This window comes from Giraffa tippelskirchi, chromosome 1 (genome assembly GCF_054371585.1).
Source record: "Giraffa tippelskirchi isolate mGirTip1 chromosome 1, T2T-mGirTip1v1.2.pri, whole genome shotgun sequence".
Classification (NCBI taxonomy): Eukaryota; Metazoa; Chordata; class Mammalia; order Artiodactyla; family Giraffidae; genus Giraffa; species Giraffa tippelskirchi.
In genome coordinates, this window is record NC_137275.1 from 18,718,110 (window position 1) to 18,734,204 (window position 16,095).

Consider the following 16,095-nt stretch of genomic DNA (forward strand, 5'->3'; position numbering starts at 1 on the left):
TTACAATTTAAAAATACTAATTGTAGATATTTTTAATACATGAATAATTCTCATTTGGCAAGAAAAAGGGGTTGGGTCTTAGCAATAATGGCTCTTTGCTTTTTCTCTAATGATGTTTTTCAAATAAATTTACTCAGTGTAACTTCTTGTGATTAAACTAGCTCTGAATGTTGTTGGTTGGGTCTTCTGTCTTCCTTGTTCCCTAATAACCTTTTGATGTTACATTCTTCAACCCCCTCTGTCACTGTTTGTATACCAAAGGCTCTTAAAGACTCTGACCAAGTAGCGCAGGGTGACGGGGAGGAGAGCCCTGCTGCTGAAGAGCAGCTCTTGGGAGAGGTACTTATTTTTCTCATCTTTAACATGGGGAAAATATGTGGTTTGTTTATCTCACATTGAAACATGGAAATTTCTTGGCTACATGTTCCAGCATAAAGCTGGCGTATATTTTCTTAGAGATGCTTAAGATGGGAGTCTGTTTACTAATTTGACAGAAGTACCATCTCTAAGGGCTTCCCTGGTGGCTCAGACGGTAAAGAATCCACCTGCAATGTGGGAGACCTGAGCTCAATTCCTGGGTTGGGAAGATTCGCTGGAGGAAGGCATGGCAACCCACTCTAATATTCCTGCCTAGAGAATCCCGTGGACAGAGGAGCCTGGCAGGCTACAGTCCACGGGGTCACAGAGAGTCGGACAGGACTGAGTGACTAAGCACATACCATCTCTAAAGTCTTCAGTTCTCTGACCTAGCTTCTGGATTATCTGGTTTAAAATTAACAGCTGATGTGAGTATATCAGGATGTCAAACTGAAAAGAGATGTTGTTCAGAAATCCCCATTGCATTGCATTCAGCGTTAATGTTTTTTCTTGGCTTGTTAATATTCAGGGCTCACGATCAGTGGCATAGGCCTCTGAATTATCTTGAATTTTGAGTCCAAGTAAAGAATCCACCTTGGTCTCCTGCATTGTGGGTGGATGGATGCTTTACCATCTAAGCTACCAGGGAAGCCCAAGTAAAGAATATTTCACTAATAATCTGATTGTTCTGACTCACTATAAAATGCATCCTGAGTTATAGTGACCATTTTTATAACTAGGTAAAAAAAGAGTCCTGAGCACAGAGTTGTATCATTAATTTTTTTCCTTTTAATTTTCTGGGTTTTTTTAAAACCACTAATAAATAATTCTACAATTTACTTTTCTTGCTTTCTAATTATATTTCTTGCATCTTGGAAAATTAATCAACAGGTTCTTGTTTCTCATCTCATATTTGACTTTTTCATTGTTCTTTTTGATATGGAGATATTCCTGACTATATAAAGTTTCTTAGAGCCTTTTACTAAGCATTTATTTAACTCAAGAATAAAGGGTATGGATAAAATCTTACTAAAAATTTGAACTAATTTTGGGAATACCTAGAATTGTAGGATACGTTCAAGAAAGATACATATACATTCATATACAGCTGGACTACCATTTCTATACAAATAGAGAACTGTTGAGAAATCCACTCATGAATTAATAGGTAAATATGTATGTAACAAAACAGTAGTCATCAATATGTGCTTTCAGAATATTTGAAAAAAATGTTTAAGGTGGTCATGTCTTCTCCTTAATCCTGATGATGCTGTAGTTATATAAAATAAAACATAATAGTTTAGACATTAAAGATACACATTACATAATAACTTGTGCATGTTTTGGCTTTGTGTATATTTTAGAAGTCCATATATAAGGGTTTATTAGTTGTTTTTTGAAAGCAAATTTGAAAAATCATTAAGAGAAAGAAAAGATATTTTGGGTAAATTTGTTAGTGAATATAATCAGATCAGTATCTGATTTATTCCTCAGTGCTTCCCAGGTGGTACAGTGGTATAAAAATTTGCCTGCTGGTGCAGGAGATGCAAGAGACACAAGTTCAATCCCTGGGTCAGGACGATCCCCTGGAGGAGGAAATGGCAATTCACTCCAGTATTCTTGCCTGGAAAATTCCAGGGACAGAGGAGCCTGGCAGGCTATAGTCCATGAGGTCACAAAGTTGGGCACAACTGAGCCCATCAGTACAATATGAATAAAGTTCTAAAAGTTTATTTCAGTTTTTAAATTCTAAAATGCTTCTTTTTTGTTAGGGAAAGAATTAAGATTATGGTTATTTTCCTGTAATAGTCAATTTTAACTAATTTAACTAAATTTAACATCATTCACAGATGATGCTATACTGTGTGCTACACTAAAATTATCCAGTTCAAAAATGCTCCTGACTTTGAATACTGGGTGCTAAGATTCAAATGTATAGGTAACAGGAGCACAGAAGATAAGATTTTATCTCATGTAAGACAGACATGTTTTTTCTTTTAGTTCCTCTATAATCTGATATATATTATTTTTCGTCTTCTTTTGAACTTTTATGCATTGAAGAGAAAGCATTTAAAATATTTGCCAGCAGTATGCCTCTATTACATTTCTTTTCTTCTAAAGAAAGAAGATATTGACTTTATTTTTACTCAGTCTTATAGCTAGTTTCAGAAATTTATAACAGAACTGTGTACATTTTTACCAGACCAGCCTGCAGTTCCAGATATGATTAGTTGAAGTGAACACAAAATCTGTAATTGAGTATATTTGTAAATTTGAGTATATTGATAAATAACTGTTTACATTGCGTTTATATAAGGACGCCAAGCATTGTTTTTTTTTTTCCACAACTGAGTCAATTACAACCAAAAAACTCTTAAAACTACGCCTATTGGACAGAAGTTTTTAGATGTATGGAAGCAAAGTTGCTTTAAGATCTAAATGTAATGTAATTTAAAACATATTTTGTGTCTCAGGCTACTCTTAGTTGAGATATCTAAGAAAAAGATTTTTCAGCTTCAGTATCTTCTGAGCTACCAGTGTGGATATGTACATTTAAGTTTGTTTCACATTATTTCTGATGACTTTGGATTTTATTTATGATTATCTGATGAGAGTTAATTCTTAAGGATGTCATAGATCTTAGTGTAAACTTGAATCTGAGAGCTTCTCTGGAATAACTTGGCATGTCGTCTAGTCAGTCAGTAATCATATTTAAATCTTGTTTTGCTGGTAAATTATTGTGGTTCTCTTCTGGCTAAGTTGCTGCACTTTCCATCTCTTTAGCGAATTAAAGAGGAAAAACAAGAATCTGAATTTCTACCAGCAGCTAGAGGGACATTTAACATATCTATCAGTGGGGGTAAGTATCTGTTGGTTTTGATATCAAATTTTTTAACCATTTGAATGCAAATAGTCCCTGAGTTTGTTAGCAACATTTTGTCACATGTAGTAAAGGTTGAAAAGAAGAACTCAGTTATCATTTAGTACATATAATCAGTACCTTAAAAATGATGGCCTGATCTGATACCTATGTGATAGAAACTGTAAAGGAGCTTTATTATTGCATTTAAGCAATCTGAAAAATATGTTATTTTACCTGATTTTATTTACATGCATCTCAGTATGTTTCTGTAGATATCAACAGTTTGTAATAGAGATTAACCTACCAGTAATATTCAGAATTCAACTTTGTATTCTCCACTGAATGTGTACTAATAATTGATAGATGTAGTTTTTTTTTTTTCTTATAACAAAAAATTTTATTAACTTGGGTGTATTATTTCTTTATTGCAGATATTGATGGCTTAATTACTCAGGCTTTGCTGACGGGTAACTTCGAGAGTGCTGTTGACCTTTGTTTACATGATAACCGCATGGCTGATGCCATTATACTGGCCATAGCAGGTGGACAAGAACTCTTAGCTCGAACCCAGAAGAAATACTTTGCAAAATCCCAAAGCAAAATTACCAGGGTATGTTATTTTGATAATAAATAATAGCATTTGTTTGTAAAAAGCAAAGCACTCATCACAGATAATTAAAATGCAGAAACAGTGAAGAACAAAAACCACCCATAATCCTTTGGCCCAGAAATTAGTTATTGTTAACAGCTTGGCATGATTATCCCAGGTTTTTGTCATTTACATATATAATTTTTTAAATTAAAATGCTTTTCATATTTTTATTGTAGAAAAATTAGAACATAGAAAATGTTAAAGATAAACATTTTAATATTTCCTAATTCTTCAGTCAGATTGGTACATAACCTTTTGTATATCTCTCTGTGGGTTTGTAGAATTGTAAAAAGCAGAATCAAGATTCTAGAAGTACATATGTATGTTGTTTTACTTATAGACATTATAATCATTTTCCCATATCATTGAAGCTTCTTACAAAAAATTTTATTTGCCCTGTAATATTCTATAGGAGGGATATATCATTTCCCTTATTTTGAGATGTTTAGTCGTTTCTTATATTTTCCTAATATAGTTAAGATACTGGTAAACATCCTTATTGTGCCTAAAGATTTGTGCAAATTTCTGATTGTTTAATGAGGCTGAGGTCCTAGGAAAGGAATTTCTGGTGCAGAGGATCTATACATTTTTAAGCCCCTTGCTGCTGCTGCTGCTGCTAAGTCACTTCAGTCATGCCCGATTCTTAGCGACGCCATGGACTACAGCCCACTAGGCTCCTCTCTCCCTGGGATTCTCCAGGCAAGAACACCGGAGTGGGTTGCCATTTCCTTCTCCAATGCGTGAAAGGGAAAAGTGAAAGTGAAGTCGCTCAGTCATGCCCGATTCTTAGCGACGCCATGGACTACAGCCTACCAGGCTCCTCTGTCCATGGGATTTTCCAGGCAAGAGTACTGGAGTGGGGTGCCATTGCCTTCTCCGTAAGCCCCTGCTCGATGATATTAGATTTCTTCCCATAAACGTTGCCCCAGCATTCGGTCCCGTCAGCCTGGGTTGCCGTTGGTCTCCAGGCTTGTGCTGTGTCGGTCCCTCCCCGTCCCCTCTCTGCCTCACTGGCTGCCTTTCAGTTCCTCACACACCCTGAGTCCCTTTCTCTCTCAGGACTTTGCCCCTAGTGCTTTCTTGGCCAGGAATGTTTTTTAACACCGTATATAGTTTTCCTTCTCAGCCTTTTGTAAAATAGGCTACTGTGATTTTTTTTTTTGAGAGAAAATCATATGGGTTTTTTTTATGTCAGTTGGCTTAAGGATGTACTTTGCTGCTCCTTTATTCTGCATGAAATACTGTGAACAGTAGTTTGAAAGATGTGATTGGTTAGCCAGAGTTAATTTTTATTAGTATACCAAAGGCTTTTAATTGTCCCTTGGTTTTCCTTCCCCAAGCTAATCACTGCAGTAGTGATGAAGAATTGGAAAGAGATTGTTGAGTCTTGTGATCTTAAAAATTGGAGAGAGGCATTAGCTGCAGTGTTGACTTATGCTAAACCAGATGAATTTTCCGCCCTTTGTGGTAAGAAAATGAATTTTATATTACACATACGGCATGATACATTGTAAGTAAAATTAGTGACAGATTTTATTTAGAAATTTTTGTAAACCTACTACTAATCACGGATAAGAAAATGAAGTTCTCACTTAAATGCTTTTCTCAGAAGTATTGACTGCGTTGTTTGTCCATAACTTCTAGTCATTTTTTAAAATGTTGTTTAATGATTTTGATTTCACACAGACCAAACTGAGACTCTTGGATTTGCTACTTACTAACCGTATGAACTAGGAAAAATTCATTTCTAAGCCTTAGTCTATTCGTATGTAAAATGGCACATAATCAGCTCTCTGTTAATAAGTGTTAGCTTGATAAAATAAGAAGAAATTACTGTTAAAGGCCATGACTAAACTCTGATAGCTTAGACATAATGTTTATTATATGCAAGAACAGAAGCTTTAGGCTGCTGGTATAAAAATGAGTAACCTTGAAAGTATTATGAGAATATAAAAAGTATAAGATATTAACTTGATTATTATAAATAATTCAGCATAGTCCTACTTATTGATATTTACTCCAAATGTGCCATATTTTAGTCCACTGCTTACAAAAGCATCTGGACAAGATAAAATACAGTTAAATGTTCATTAGGATTTTTCTGTTCAAATATTGTTCCCACTTTTAATTTTTTCTAATATAAAGAGAAATTCTATGGCTAGGTATAGAATCTTGTGAAATTGTTTATTATATATAATTTGTCACACCACTCATTTAACAGTAAGTTTTTCTGAATATTTACATGACAGTGATTTTATTTCTGCCTCCTACTCAATGGTTATGAAGTTTGATCCATACCTCTGAAAATATTACTGGGCAGCACATGACCTCGTACACAGAGTTCCTTGTGTATAGACTTATTTGTTTTCCTCTACAGATCTTCTGGGAACCAGACTTGAAAGTGAAGGTGATAGCCTCCTGAAGACTCAGGCATGTCTCTGCTACATTTGTGCAGGGAACGTAGAGAAACTAGTTGCATGTTGGACTAAAGCTCAAGATGGTAGCAGTCCTTTGTCCCTCCAGGTTAGTATCTTTGAAACAAAAGGTGCTTCCTCTCTAGTGCTGTCTTTCACCCTACTTATATTCTAGAGACTGATTTGTTCCAGGAGTTCATTGCTTTCACCCTACTTAATTATGCTTTAGTTCTTTGGCTGGATAATTATGTGTATTTACTGGTGTATTTGGAAAGGGAAAGTTTGGGATGATGGGATAGTAAACTGGGAATGCAGCCGTTTATGAGAACGAAATTGGAATGTGATAGTGAGGAAAGTAAGTGGCAAGAGCATGAGAACAGCCAAAGAGTTTCCCTCTTTTCCTCATGCTCCTTCCTCTGCCTCCAGTGATCCTCTCTGCCCTGGGCCAGGAAACCATATGGGGTCAGGAGTGGGCAGAGTCCTCAGTACCAACAGACAGTCTTCATGGTTCAGGAAAAATGAGTGTAAGAGGTAAATGGAATCCCATGTAGCACTAATAAATGGCAAGAGAGAAAGTAAAAAAATCTGAGGACTGTGGCCAGGCACTGAGTCATGGTATATTTAGATTTTTCTCCCCCCCTAAGCATTTAGTCAGCAGAGTCTCAAGAAATTTCAGTCTGTTTGTTTTCTCTCAGCAAAGATTTTCTCAGTAGGGTTGTGGCTTTAAAGATCACTACTGAAACCAAAAGTCTTGTAGGGATCAAGGTTTTTCCTTGTAAGTGCTTCTGAGAGAAAACACTTTTTTTCACAATTCTAGATTGGATTGGTGTACTTATGAAGGGCAGATGGTATATTCTTGTACTTTATACCTGATGCATAGCTCTCCGTTGTTGAAATGGGTATTGGAGAGCAATATGAGAAACTTTGGGTTTGAAATACTAAGCCCGTTTGAAGGTCAACTCATGGTACTACTATTTCTATGTATAATATTTTCTCTTCTACCTGCTGGGACCCAGTTTCTGCCTTCAGACATGTGCCTGTCACTTTCACTTTGGATACTCGCCTGTTTTAACTCACAAGACAAGTATCTGGCAGTTGAAGGATGTTTAGGAGAAGATGGTAACCTGTGCTTTAACCATGTGTAGAAGACCTTCTTCCTCCTTGCTCTTTTAGTTACCTAAATGATCGTCCACTCTTCTAGACCTTTTAAATACTGGTGATAACGAACACTGTACTTCTGGTAGGCTTTGGAGCTCTTCGTAACCCCTTATTTTGTCCTGCTTGCTCTCAGTATACATCTTGGTATCATTGTCCAATTCTCCTTCACTCCCCCTTCTTTTTCTCATTCAGGATCTGATTGAGAAAGTTGTCATCCTGCGAAAAGCTGTACAACTCACCCAAGCCATGGACACTAATACTGTAGGAGTTCTTTTGGCTGAGAAAATGAGTCAGTATGCCAATTTGTTGGCAGCCCAAGGCAGTATTGCTGCAGCCTTGGCTTTTCTTCCTGAAAACACCAACCAGGTAATTAGAACTGGCCGTTTTTCTCCTTTTAATGTATGAGTTCAGTAGATAGCACACAGCATTAAACATAAATGTACTGGTCAGAGCAGTTGAGTTTCTATCACTTAACTATTGGTGAATATTATTGACAAGTCTTCAAGGTTAATTTTAGGTGTACACAGGCTATGTCAGAGATAGAGTGTTCTTCCTTTTGTACTGAAGGGCATAGTATTTGAGGAGAATGAGTAGGAAAAGAACCAGTTTTTTGTTTCATAAGCCAAATGCTGATTCTGTGCACAAGATTCTTTGTGGGTGTCTTCTGTGTTGAAAAGCTATAAATGTTAATACTTAACCAAATTGGGGTTGTGATTTTAAAATTCGCACAAATAACACTCCAGGTAATAATGCATTCGTTCATTCTGTATGCTGTTTCAGTCTTGTGCTGTCTGTGGGTGAGTATATTTTTAAAGTATCCAAGGCAGAGAGAACTACATTACACACATAATTTAGTGTCCTTATTTGGTGTGAAATAACCCAGGCTTGTTCATATTTGTTCATTTCAGTTGTTCATTTCATATTATTTATTTCAGTTCAGCAAGTGACTGAATATGTACTCATGATTAAGATTGCCAAAATCCTTTCCCTGCAGGAGTTTCCAAACTCACAAGTGACTTTGCATTATATATCTGTTAGAGCTTAATTTTGAGCCTTTTCTTATTTCTGTTCTTTTTATTCTAAACTTCATTCAGTTTTTGACAAATTGTTTAGTTGTTTTCAGTATTTTGTCTGTTCTAGGGAATATCAGTACGTTTCATTGAGTAAAAATACTTATACCTGTGTTCCAGGACTGTGGAGGTAGGACACTAGTTGGTTTTGTATACACTCACATGTAGGATCCAGCTCACATCTTTCTTAATTGTTAATGAGAACATTAAGAGGAGTAGAAACAAAGTCTTTATAATGACTTTGGTTTAATAGTTTTATAGGATTTTCTGCTTAATAGGGTCTCATTATTATATTGAGGTCTAAGACCCTTAATCTTAAGACTAACTTTTTCTTAAGACCTTTAGATCTTCTAGCCTGAGAATTAAACTCTTCATTTTTAATACTATTTATGGTCACATACATTTTCTATACGTTGTTCTTCATGCTTTTCTTTGGACTTTTAAAGAACATTCTTTGTGTAAAAATTTTAATTTTGACGTTACTTCCTACTCCATATTATCAGCATACTCTTAGTATTTTCTGGAGAATATTTTCTGAGACTTTGTAATATCATTATGATATATGGTTCTTCTCCATAAAAGACTAGTTTACCTAAGTATACCTGCAGAGTTTAAGTGATATCTTTAAACCTTTAATGAATTTATAGAAATGTATAATTTTTATAGATATTAAAATGAAGTATTGCTGAAACATTTTAACACATGTATATGGTCAGCTCATACTTACTGTAGATGTGTATAATTGTAGATCCATGTGAGCTGCCCTGAATTTAACATCTGACTTAATTTATTTCAAGCATCTCTCTTTTAATTAATTTTCATCTCTTTCATAGATCACCATTTTCTTCCATCACTATCTTTAGCAGTTGATTCTCTTTTGGAGCCTTTTTCTCCCTACAGAGAAACAAAGTTGTGTTTTTTTCAACTGCTTTTGTGGTTTGTGAACGTTACTCATCTGTCACTACAAGAAGACAACAAACGAGCAGTGATGTTGAGTGATGTCAGTCTTGCATACTGCCACGTGGCAGGCATGATTCAAATGCCTCCCTCAGTTAAATGACAGGTTACACTGTATATAATGGACCTTTGGTGCCAGTCTTGAATATTGGAAACCATGATGTCAAACCCTAATGTGCCAGAGCCTGTGGTGTAATACACAGCATATGAACAAAAATCATATGAATGATCATGCTTACTTTAAGATCAATATGTCATACATAGTTGGGTGAACTCTTTAATAATTTGCTTGACTTTCTTCCATTGCTTCGTATAGCCAAATATTGTGCAGCTTCGAGACAGACTTTGTAGAGCACAAGGAGATCCAATACCAGGACAACAGGAGTCGCCCAAAATTCCTTATGAGAGGCATCAAGTGCCCAAGGGTAGGCCTGGACCTGTTGCTGGCCACGCACAGATGCCAAGAGTTCCAGCTCAACAATATTATCCCCATGTGAGTGATATGGTCCAGACTAAGTAGGAACATTTATGTATGTCACATTGGTGGTTGTAGTTTGTTGGGAAAGAGGCCTGTGATGAAACTAGACAACATACTGTTTTAATGGTTATAGTTTTTCTATCCTTGAAAGTAGCATTTATCATCCGTTTTTTAAAATTGTCCCTCTAATCTAGTCAAATAATTGATAAATTAGATATAATTAATTTAAGCTAGGGAGATTTCTTATTTCTCCATCACTCAAACATATTGCACATGTATGTCTGTTCTTGAAATTTTTACAATTTGATTCATCTAACAAACTGTAAGTAAAGTAGTGGGAACAATTTTGTGGGTGACTTGGTTACTTTTTTTAAAAAAACATTTTTAGAAAATAGTCTTTTTCTAAGGTATATTTTCTGAGTCACTAGTGTGGGTTTTCTGTCTCTTCTGTATCAGCACAATAGAGTATGCAGAATCCAAGTGTTTTTTTTTAACAACTTGTAAAGAGAAAAGCGAATGACCAAAGGGTTATGAAGCTGTAGGTCATGGGCAGTGTGAAGTGTTTATTAATTAACTCATTTATTTATTAAATAAAAATTAGCAAATGGTTAGTGGTATAAAATGGGGCCTCTTACTGTCTTTTGCTATTCCATGTAGAAGCTTGTATTTCCAGGCCAGATAATCTTCATGTTCTTAAATAAAATTTATTTTCGTAAGTAATAAATAGTCTTGATTTATAACAAAGTTAGCAGGTACTCTGCCCATTTTAAAATAGAACAGATTGCTAGTAGAATTGATGGAGTCACTTTCACATTTTGTTGTAGCAAAAGTAAGCGTAAAACCATAAAAACTAAAAAAGATACGTGCTTTTTTGTCTATTATGCTTTTGCTTGGTACTTGATTCAAGATTGATTACATTTGAATATAATTATAACTATCTATACTACTCTGTTTTGATTTTTTTCATTCATTTGACAAATACAAATCTAAGAGCCTGCCTTTATTCTCCCTGTCGAGGGTATATCGGTAGGCAAAACATTAAATTCCCGACTCTCGTTGCTAGTCTTAGAAAGCCTGAACATAGGGAGGGCACATCAGGTGATGGCTGGGAAGCTGAAAGGTGGTGAAGTCAGTCACTAATCAGGGTTTTAAGACATGGATTTGTCAGCTAGGTAGTAGTTAACAGGATTAGAACCCCTAAGCTCAGCACCTTGAGTTCAGCCTCTCAGGGCACTAAGGTGAGGCGTTGTCTTCTTTGGGAGAAGACAAGTTTCCTGCCTGAATGCTCCAGCTCTTCAGTCTTCCAGGGAAAATATGGAGACCTTAAAAGACTTCTGTTATACTCTGACCTAGTAGGCCCCTACTTTAAGAAAAGGAAAACAAATTCAGTCATACAAGCAGGAGTGAAAGGATGAAAGGGAAGCCAGATCAGGAGTTCTACTGCAACCAGCACGTCTTGGCTATTAATTGTTGATGTGATTGAGTTTCTACAAAGATTTACTTGACAAAAAAATATTTCGATGGCTTTAAAAATTGATTTTGAAAACCTCCGGACTCCAGGGTTATAAGCAACACGGTGTAGTGTAGCGAACACTGGCTGGGAGTCAGGAGATGTGGAATCAGCCCTAGCTCTATCACCCCAAGTTGTCTGGACCTCAGCCAGCCCCTTCATTTCCCGGGGCCTTGTTTTTTTCTCCATGGTAAATGGTGGGGATTAGATGGGATGATCTTTAATATTTTCCAATTGTATGACCCTAAGCTTCATACAGAACTAACATGATTTTTGTAGTTCTAATGAAGTCCTGAAAAGGGCAGCATATAGCAATATGTTCACAGATAAAATAGTTGCATGAATACAATTACTGCTTTAAAAATCACTGTTTTTCTCAATAACGGTCCCCCCCACCCCCCGGAATGTCTTCTTTCTTTCCCTACTCACAGAACCTACCTTTCCCCACTAATTCCTGACACTTGAATGGCATTGTTCTTTGCGCTTTGATTTAGTTTTCACATTGATTTCTCAGCTGTCGCGCTCTGCCTGTCCTCTTAAGAATGTGTGTTTTTCTTTTGGAATCCCAGCTGCCCTGAAAGCAGTTGCCTGACTAATGTGTGCTACTGTCTTGCTGCTCTTTTTTGCTTTGCATCTGGCTGTTAGTGCCTTCAGGGATTTTTTTTTTTTTTTTCTTTTAACATTTTCATTTTTTTATGTTCTGTGATTGGTATTTCTTTGTTCAATTCAGGTTAGAATTGCCCCCACTGTCACTACCTGGAGTAACAAAACTCCTACCGCCCTTCCCAGCCATCCACCTGCAGCCTCTCCCTCTGACACACAGGTATATCCTTCATTATCCCTCTTTGAGCAGAGTTCTGCTCACCTGAATATGTATGTAGTTATGTATCTTCTACCCACCTCCCTTGAGTTCCCCAATCCCATCTGTTTGTCTGCTTATTGCATTTTAGTGCTTTGGGGAGGCAAGAAACAGGTGGGTTTTTTTTTTTAGCACAACTTATTTTCTTATCACTCTCCTCCTCCTCTGCAGTTCTAAATTGACTTGAACTAGAAAAACATCAACCAGAGTTCTATCAATGGTTTAAATCTAATTTCATTGAAGATTTTTTCCCTTTCCTTTTCTTCTTTTTTTTTTTCTTTCTGTTTTTAGCATTGCAAAGAAGAAGAAAAAAATTCCCTTGTGGCATGTATATTTACTTTCCAAAGCATTAGATATGGATGGAATTTAGTAGAGATGGAAAATCCTAGTGACTTTTTATAAATATCATCAATACTATTTTATGAGGCTGTTAGCATCTCTTGCCATTCATCGCTGTTATTACTTTGGACCTGTCTAATCTTTAAATAACGTAGAATGTGTTGCTCAGAAAACATCAGTATGCATAGAATTTAACTTTTTTTTACATAAAATTTTTTAAAAATTTCATTTCAGAGATTATAAATCCGTCTGGTAAAATTCTTGGTTCCGAAGGTAATCCTCCTTTTTACCATATTCTCATTCCCTAGGGAGAAAATCCTCCACCTCCAGGCTTCATAATGCATGGAAATGTTAATCCAAATGTTGCCGCCGCTCAGCTTCCCACATCTCCAGGTCATATGCACACCCAGGTACCACCTTATCCACAGCCACAGCGTAAGTAGTGTGACCCTGAAGTCCTGTCACAGCAGCATGTCTTCTCCAGTGTAGTGACTATTTACGTTGGAGTTCCAAAGTCATGATCAAACCAGTTTTAACAAGTAAAGAAAGAACCATTCAGTGTAGGACTTGAGTCCTTGATGTAGAGAAACTTGATTTCTCTGGGAGTGTTCTGAACCAACGTGCCCGGAAACAGCGCCCGTGTCACTGCGTTCAGAACAGTGGGTTCCCCCCATTCCTGAGCCTGCTAGCGAGTCAGTCGTTCCATGATTTTGGCATTAAAAAATAGAATTTTGGAAATTATTTGGTGACATATACTTTTCCTTTAGTCAAAAGGATGTAAACCACTTTTGGAAAAATGGCTCCAAGGGATGTTTCTTGTGGTTACCTTCCATTTTTTTTTTTTTTTTTTAAGGGATAGACTGTATTTTAGAGCATTGTAGATTCACAGCAAAATTGAGTGGAAAGCACAGAAAGTTTCAGCATGCCTCCTGCCTCCGTGCACAGCCTCCCCCCCGCAGACACCTTGCACCGCGGCGGTGTGTTGTTACAGTCCGTGAGCCTCCGCTGACACAGCGTTAGTGCCCAAAGTAGTTTACTTTAGTAGTTTACCTTTTCGCCTTGCATATTCTATGAATTTTCACAAATGTGTAAGAATGATGTTTCTCCATTGGCTTTCATTTTTTATTTTTTTTAAAAACTATACTTGGAAAGGAAAACATCATCACTATTTTAAAATTTAAACAAAAATGAAAATCTCAAAAGGAGAAGATTATATGACTAACGACTATAAAACACGAAGATTTTACCTAGCAAAAACTAATCTTAATGAGCATATTCTGTGCTAATAAGATGTATGTTCTTACTTAACATGAATACAAATTTGATACAGCTTTTCACTCAGTGCTGTGTGAAAGTGCTGTCTTCACAGTAGGCTGAGCACAGTTCTATTAGGTTCCCTCTCTGGAGGTTCACATTCTGGGCCTGGTCACTCAAAAGGATAATGGTATCTTGAGTTCCAGTCTTTGCATTAAAACATCAGTTGACTGCCTGATTCCTTACTAACCAGCTTTGTATACTGTAAGAAATACAGTAATTGTCAGGGATCATACAGAGTTGCCTGTTAATCTGGAACTGTGCTCAAACCCGGAGTTTGAGTAATTTATGATTTTACTAGATGTTGGAGAAGGTATCTGGTTCACAACAGTAGTGCTCACTTTGCAGTTGTTATGGTGGGAGAGATCTTGAGCGGCCACCAAGCTCCCTTAACTTGAACGGTAAAGGGGAGTGTGCTTAGGATGTGTCATTCCTGCATGGCTCCATCTGGTGGCTAGTAGGTGTCACTGCAGTCTTTTCACAGAAACAAAGTCCCAGAAAAGGGTCAGTCCTTTGATTTTCATAGCCAGCAGCAACCTGGAAACTACAAGGTTCAAATATTGGATCCAGTGACTTTTGATATAGTTAGGGCAGCTGGACTATCAAAAGCATGACGTATTTTAAGTGGGTAATGTTTTGGTTGTAACTTACTATTACTAGAAGAATTGAAAATTTCCATAGAGTGAGTTCACTTGGGTTTTCCATTGCTGTCTGATTAAATTCGTAACTAATGAAAATTTCTGTTTCTTCTCCTTGGTGTAGCTTATCAACCTGCCCAGCAGTATTCCTTCGGAACAGGGGGGTCAGCAATGTATCGACCTCAGCAACCTGTTGCTCCCTCCGCCTCAAACGCTTACCCTAACACCCCTTACATACCTTCTGCTTCTTCCTACTCTGGGCAGTCCCAGCTGTACCCAGCACAGCACCAGGCCTCTCCACCTACCTCCAGCCCTGCCGCCTCTTTCCCTCCTCCCCCTTCCTCTGGAGCTTCCTTCCAGCATGGCGGGCCAGGAGCTCCACCAACATCTTCAGCTTATGCACTGCCTCCTGGAACAACAGGTACACTGCCTGCTGCCAGTGAGCTGCCTGCATCCCAAAGAACAGGTCTGCGCTTGAAAGGGGTTTGGTTTGGCTCCCCCCCCCTTTGTAATTTCGTGATCACATGGGTGGATGGAGGGGGATTATATCTAACTGTAAACTGGGTAACCTGAGGTATTGATTGAATTTTATAACAGATTCTAAAACTGTTTCTCAAAATGTGATTTTCCCATAATGAACTTTAGTTGCTAAGTGAGGAAAGCTTGAGTGCTTTAAAAGAGTAAAGAGTATATATATAATCTGCCGTTGAATTTAGAATAAGCGGTAAGAAATTAGTTGGCAAGAGATGTGGTGGTTGGAGCTAAATTTATTGACACTAATTTCTTTACCAGAGTAGACCTGTGCTCTTGTGTTCTCCCTGAATTTTCAATTTTTAAAATTATTTGTGCCTTAAATTCATTCATAGAGACTAAATAATACAGTCTTATAGCGGGTGTACACATTCTGTAATTTTGTTTTTAAAGGTGAGGAAGCAGCTCAACATGTATACTGAAAGGAAAAAAACGAAAGAATGTAACTTGACAGAGAATCTCTAAGATGGCAGAAAGTCAGTATACAGCAGTACAGGGATTCTCCATTAGGACAGTTCTACCCTCTCAAACATTTTAGAAATTTCTAGGCAGCTTACTTGTTGTTAGCAGTCAAGTTCTGCCTGAAATTTTCTAATTAAAATCATAATTTAAAATTATTTTTATAGTGAAATACATAAATTCTTTTTTATATCTCACAGTGCAATTAAAGCATTATATTCATTTTTCAGAAGTAGGTAGTATTATCTGATCTTCATATTAGAATTGTAAAAGGGATCTATAAAGTATGTATTATAAAAAAAGAGATCAGTTAATTGGGATTAAGAACCACTAACATACTAAAGAATGCAAGCTTTGGAGTCAGACTTCCTGTGTTTGTATCCCAGCTTCACTCTTTTCTAATAGTTACGTGATCTTGAATAAGTTACCTAATGTTAAACCTCAGTTTCCTCATAATAAGAGTAGTAGATACCCCTAAGCTTATGAAAAGGGTTGA

General features: G+C 36.9%; 1 protein-coding gene across 50 annotated transcripts in view; it reads left to right on the plus strand.

The window, feature by feature from the left end:
- The window catches only part of SEC31A (SEC31 homolog A, COPII component), a 62,142-nt gene that overhangs the window by 31,437 nt on the left and 14,610 nt on the right, over nucleotides 1–16,095 (plus strand). For 17 of the 50 annotated variants that reach the window (XM_081582625.1, XM_081582678.1, XM_081582635.1 and 14 more), the window contains 8 exons: nucleotides 3,142–3,217; nucleotides 3,652–3,830; nucleotides 5,213–5,339; nucleotides 6,250–6,395; nucleotides 7,637–7,810; nucleotides 9,788–9,964; nucleotides 12,966–13,092; nucleotides 14,734–15,075. In XM_081582625.1, the coding sequence (XP_081438751.1) occupies nucleotides 3,142–3,217; nucleotides 3,652–3,830; nucleotides 5,213–5,339; nucleotides 6,250–6,395; nucleotides 7,637–7,810; nucleotides 9,788–9,964; nucleotides 12,966–13,092; nucleotides 14,734–15,075 (1,348 nt within the window). Of the gene's footprint in view, nucleotides 1–261; nucleotides 340–3,141; nucleotides 3,218–3,651; nucleotides 3,831–5,212; nucleotides 5,340–6,249; nucleotides 6,396–7,636; nucleotides 7,811–9,787; nucleotides 9,965–12,189; nucleotides 12,283–12,965; nucleotides 13,093–14,733; nucleotides 15,076–16,095 lie in introns of all 50 variants that reach the window. The other 33 variants (XM_081582714.1, XM_081582722.1, XM_081582753.1 and 30 more) reach the window with 6 other exon arrangements.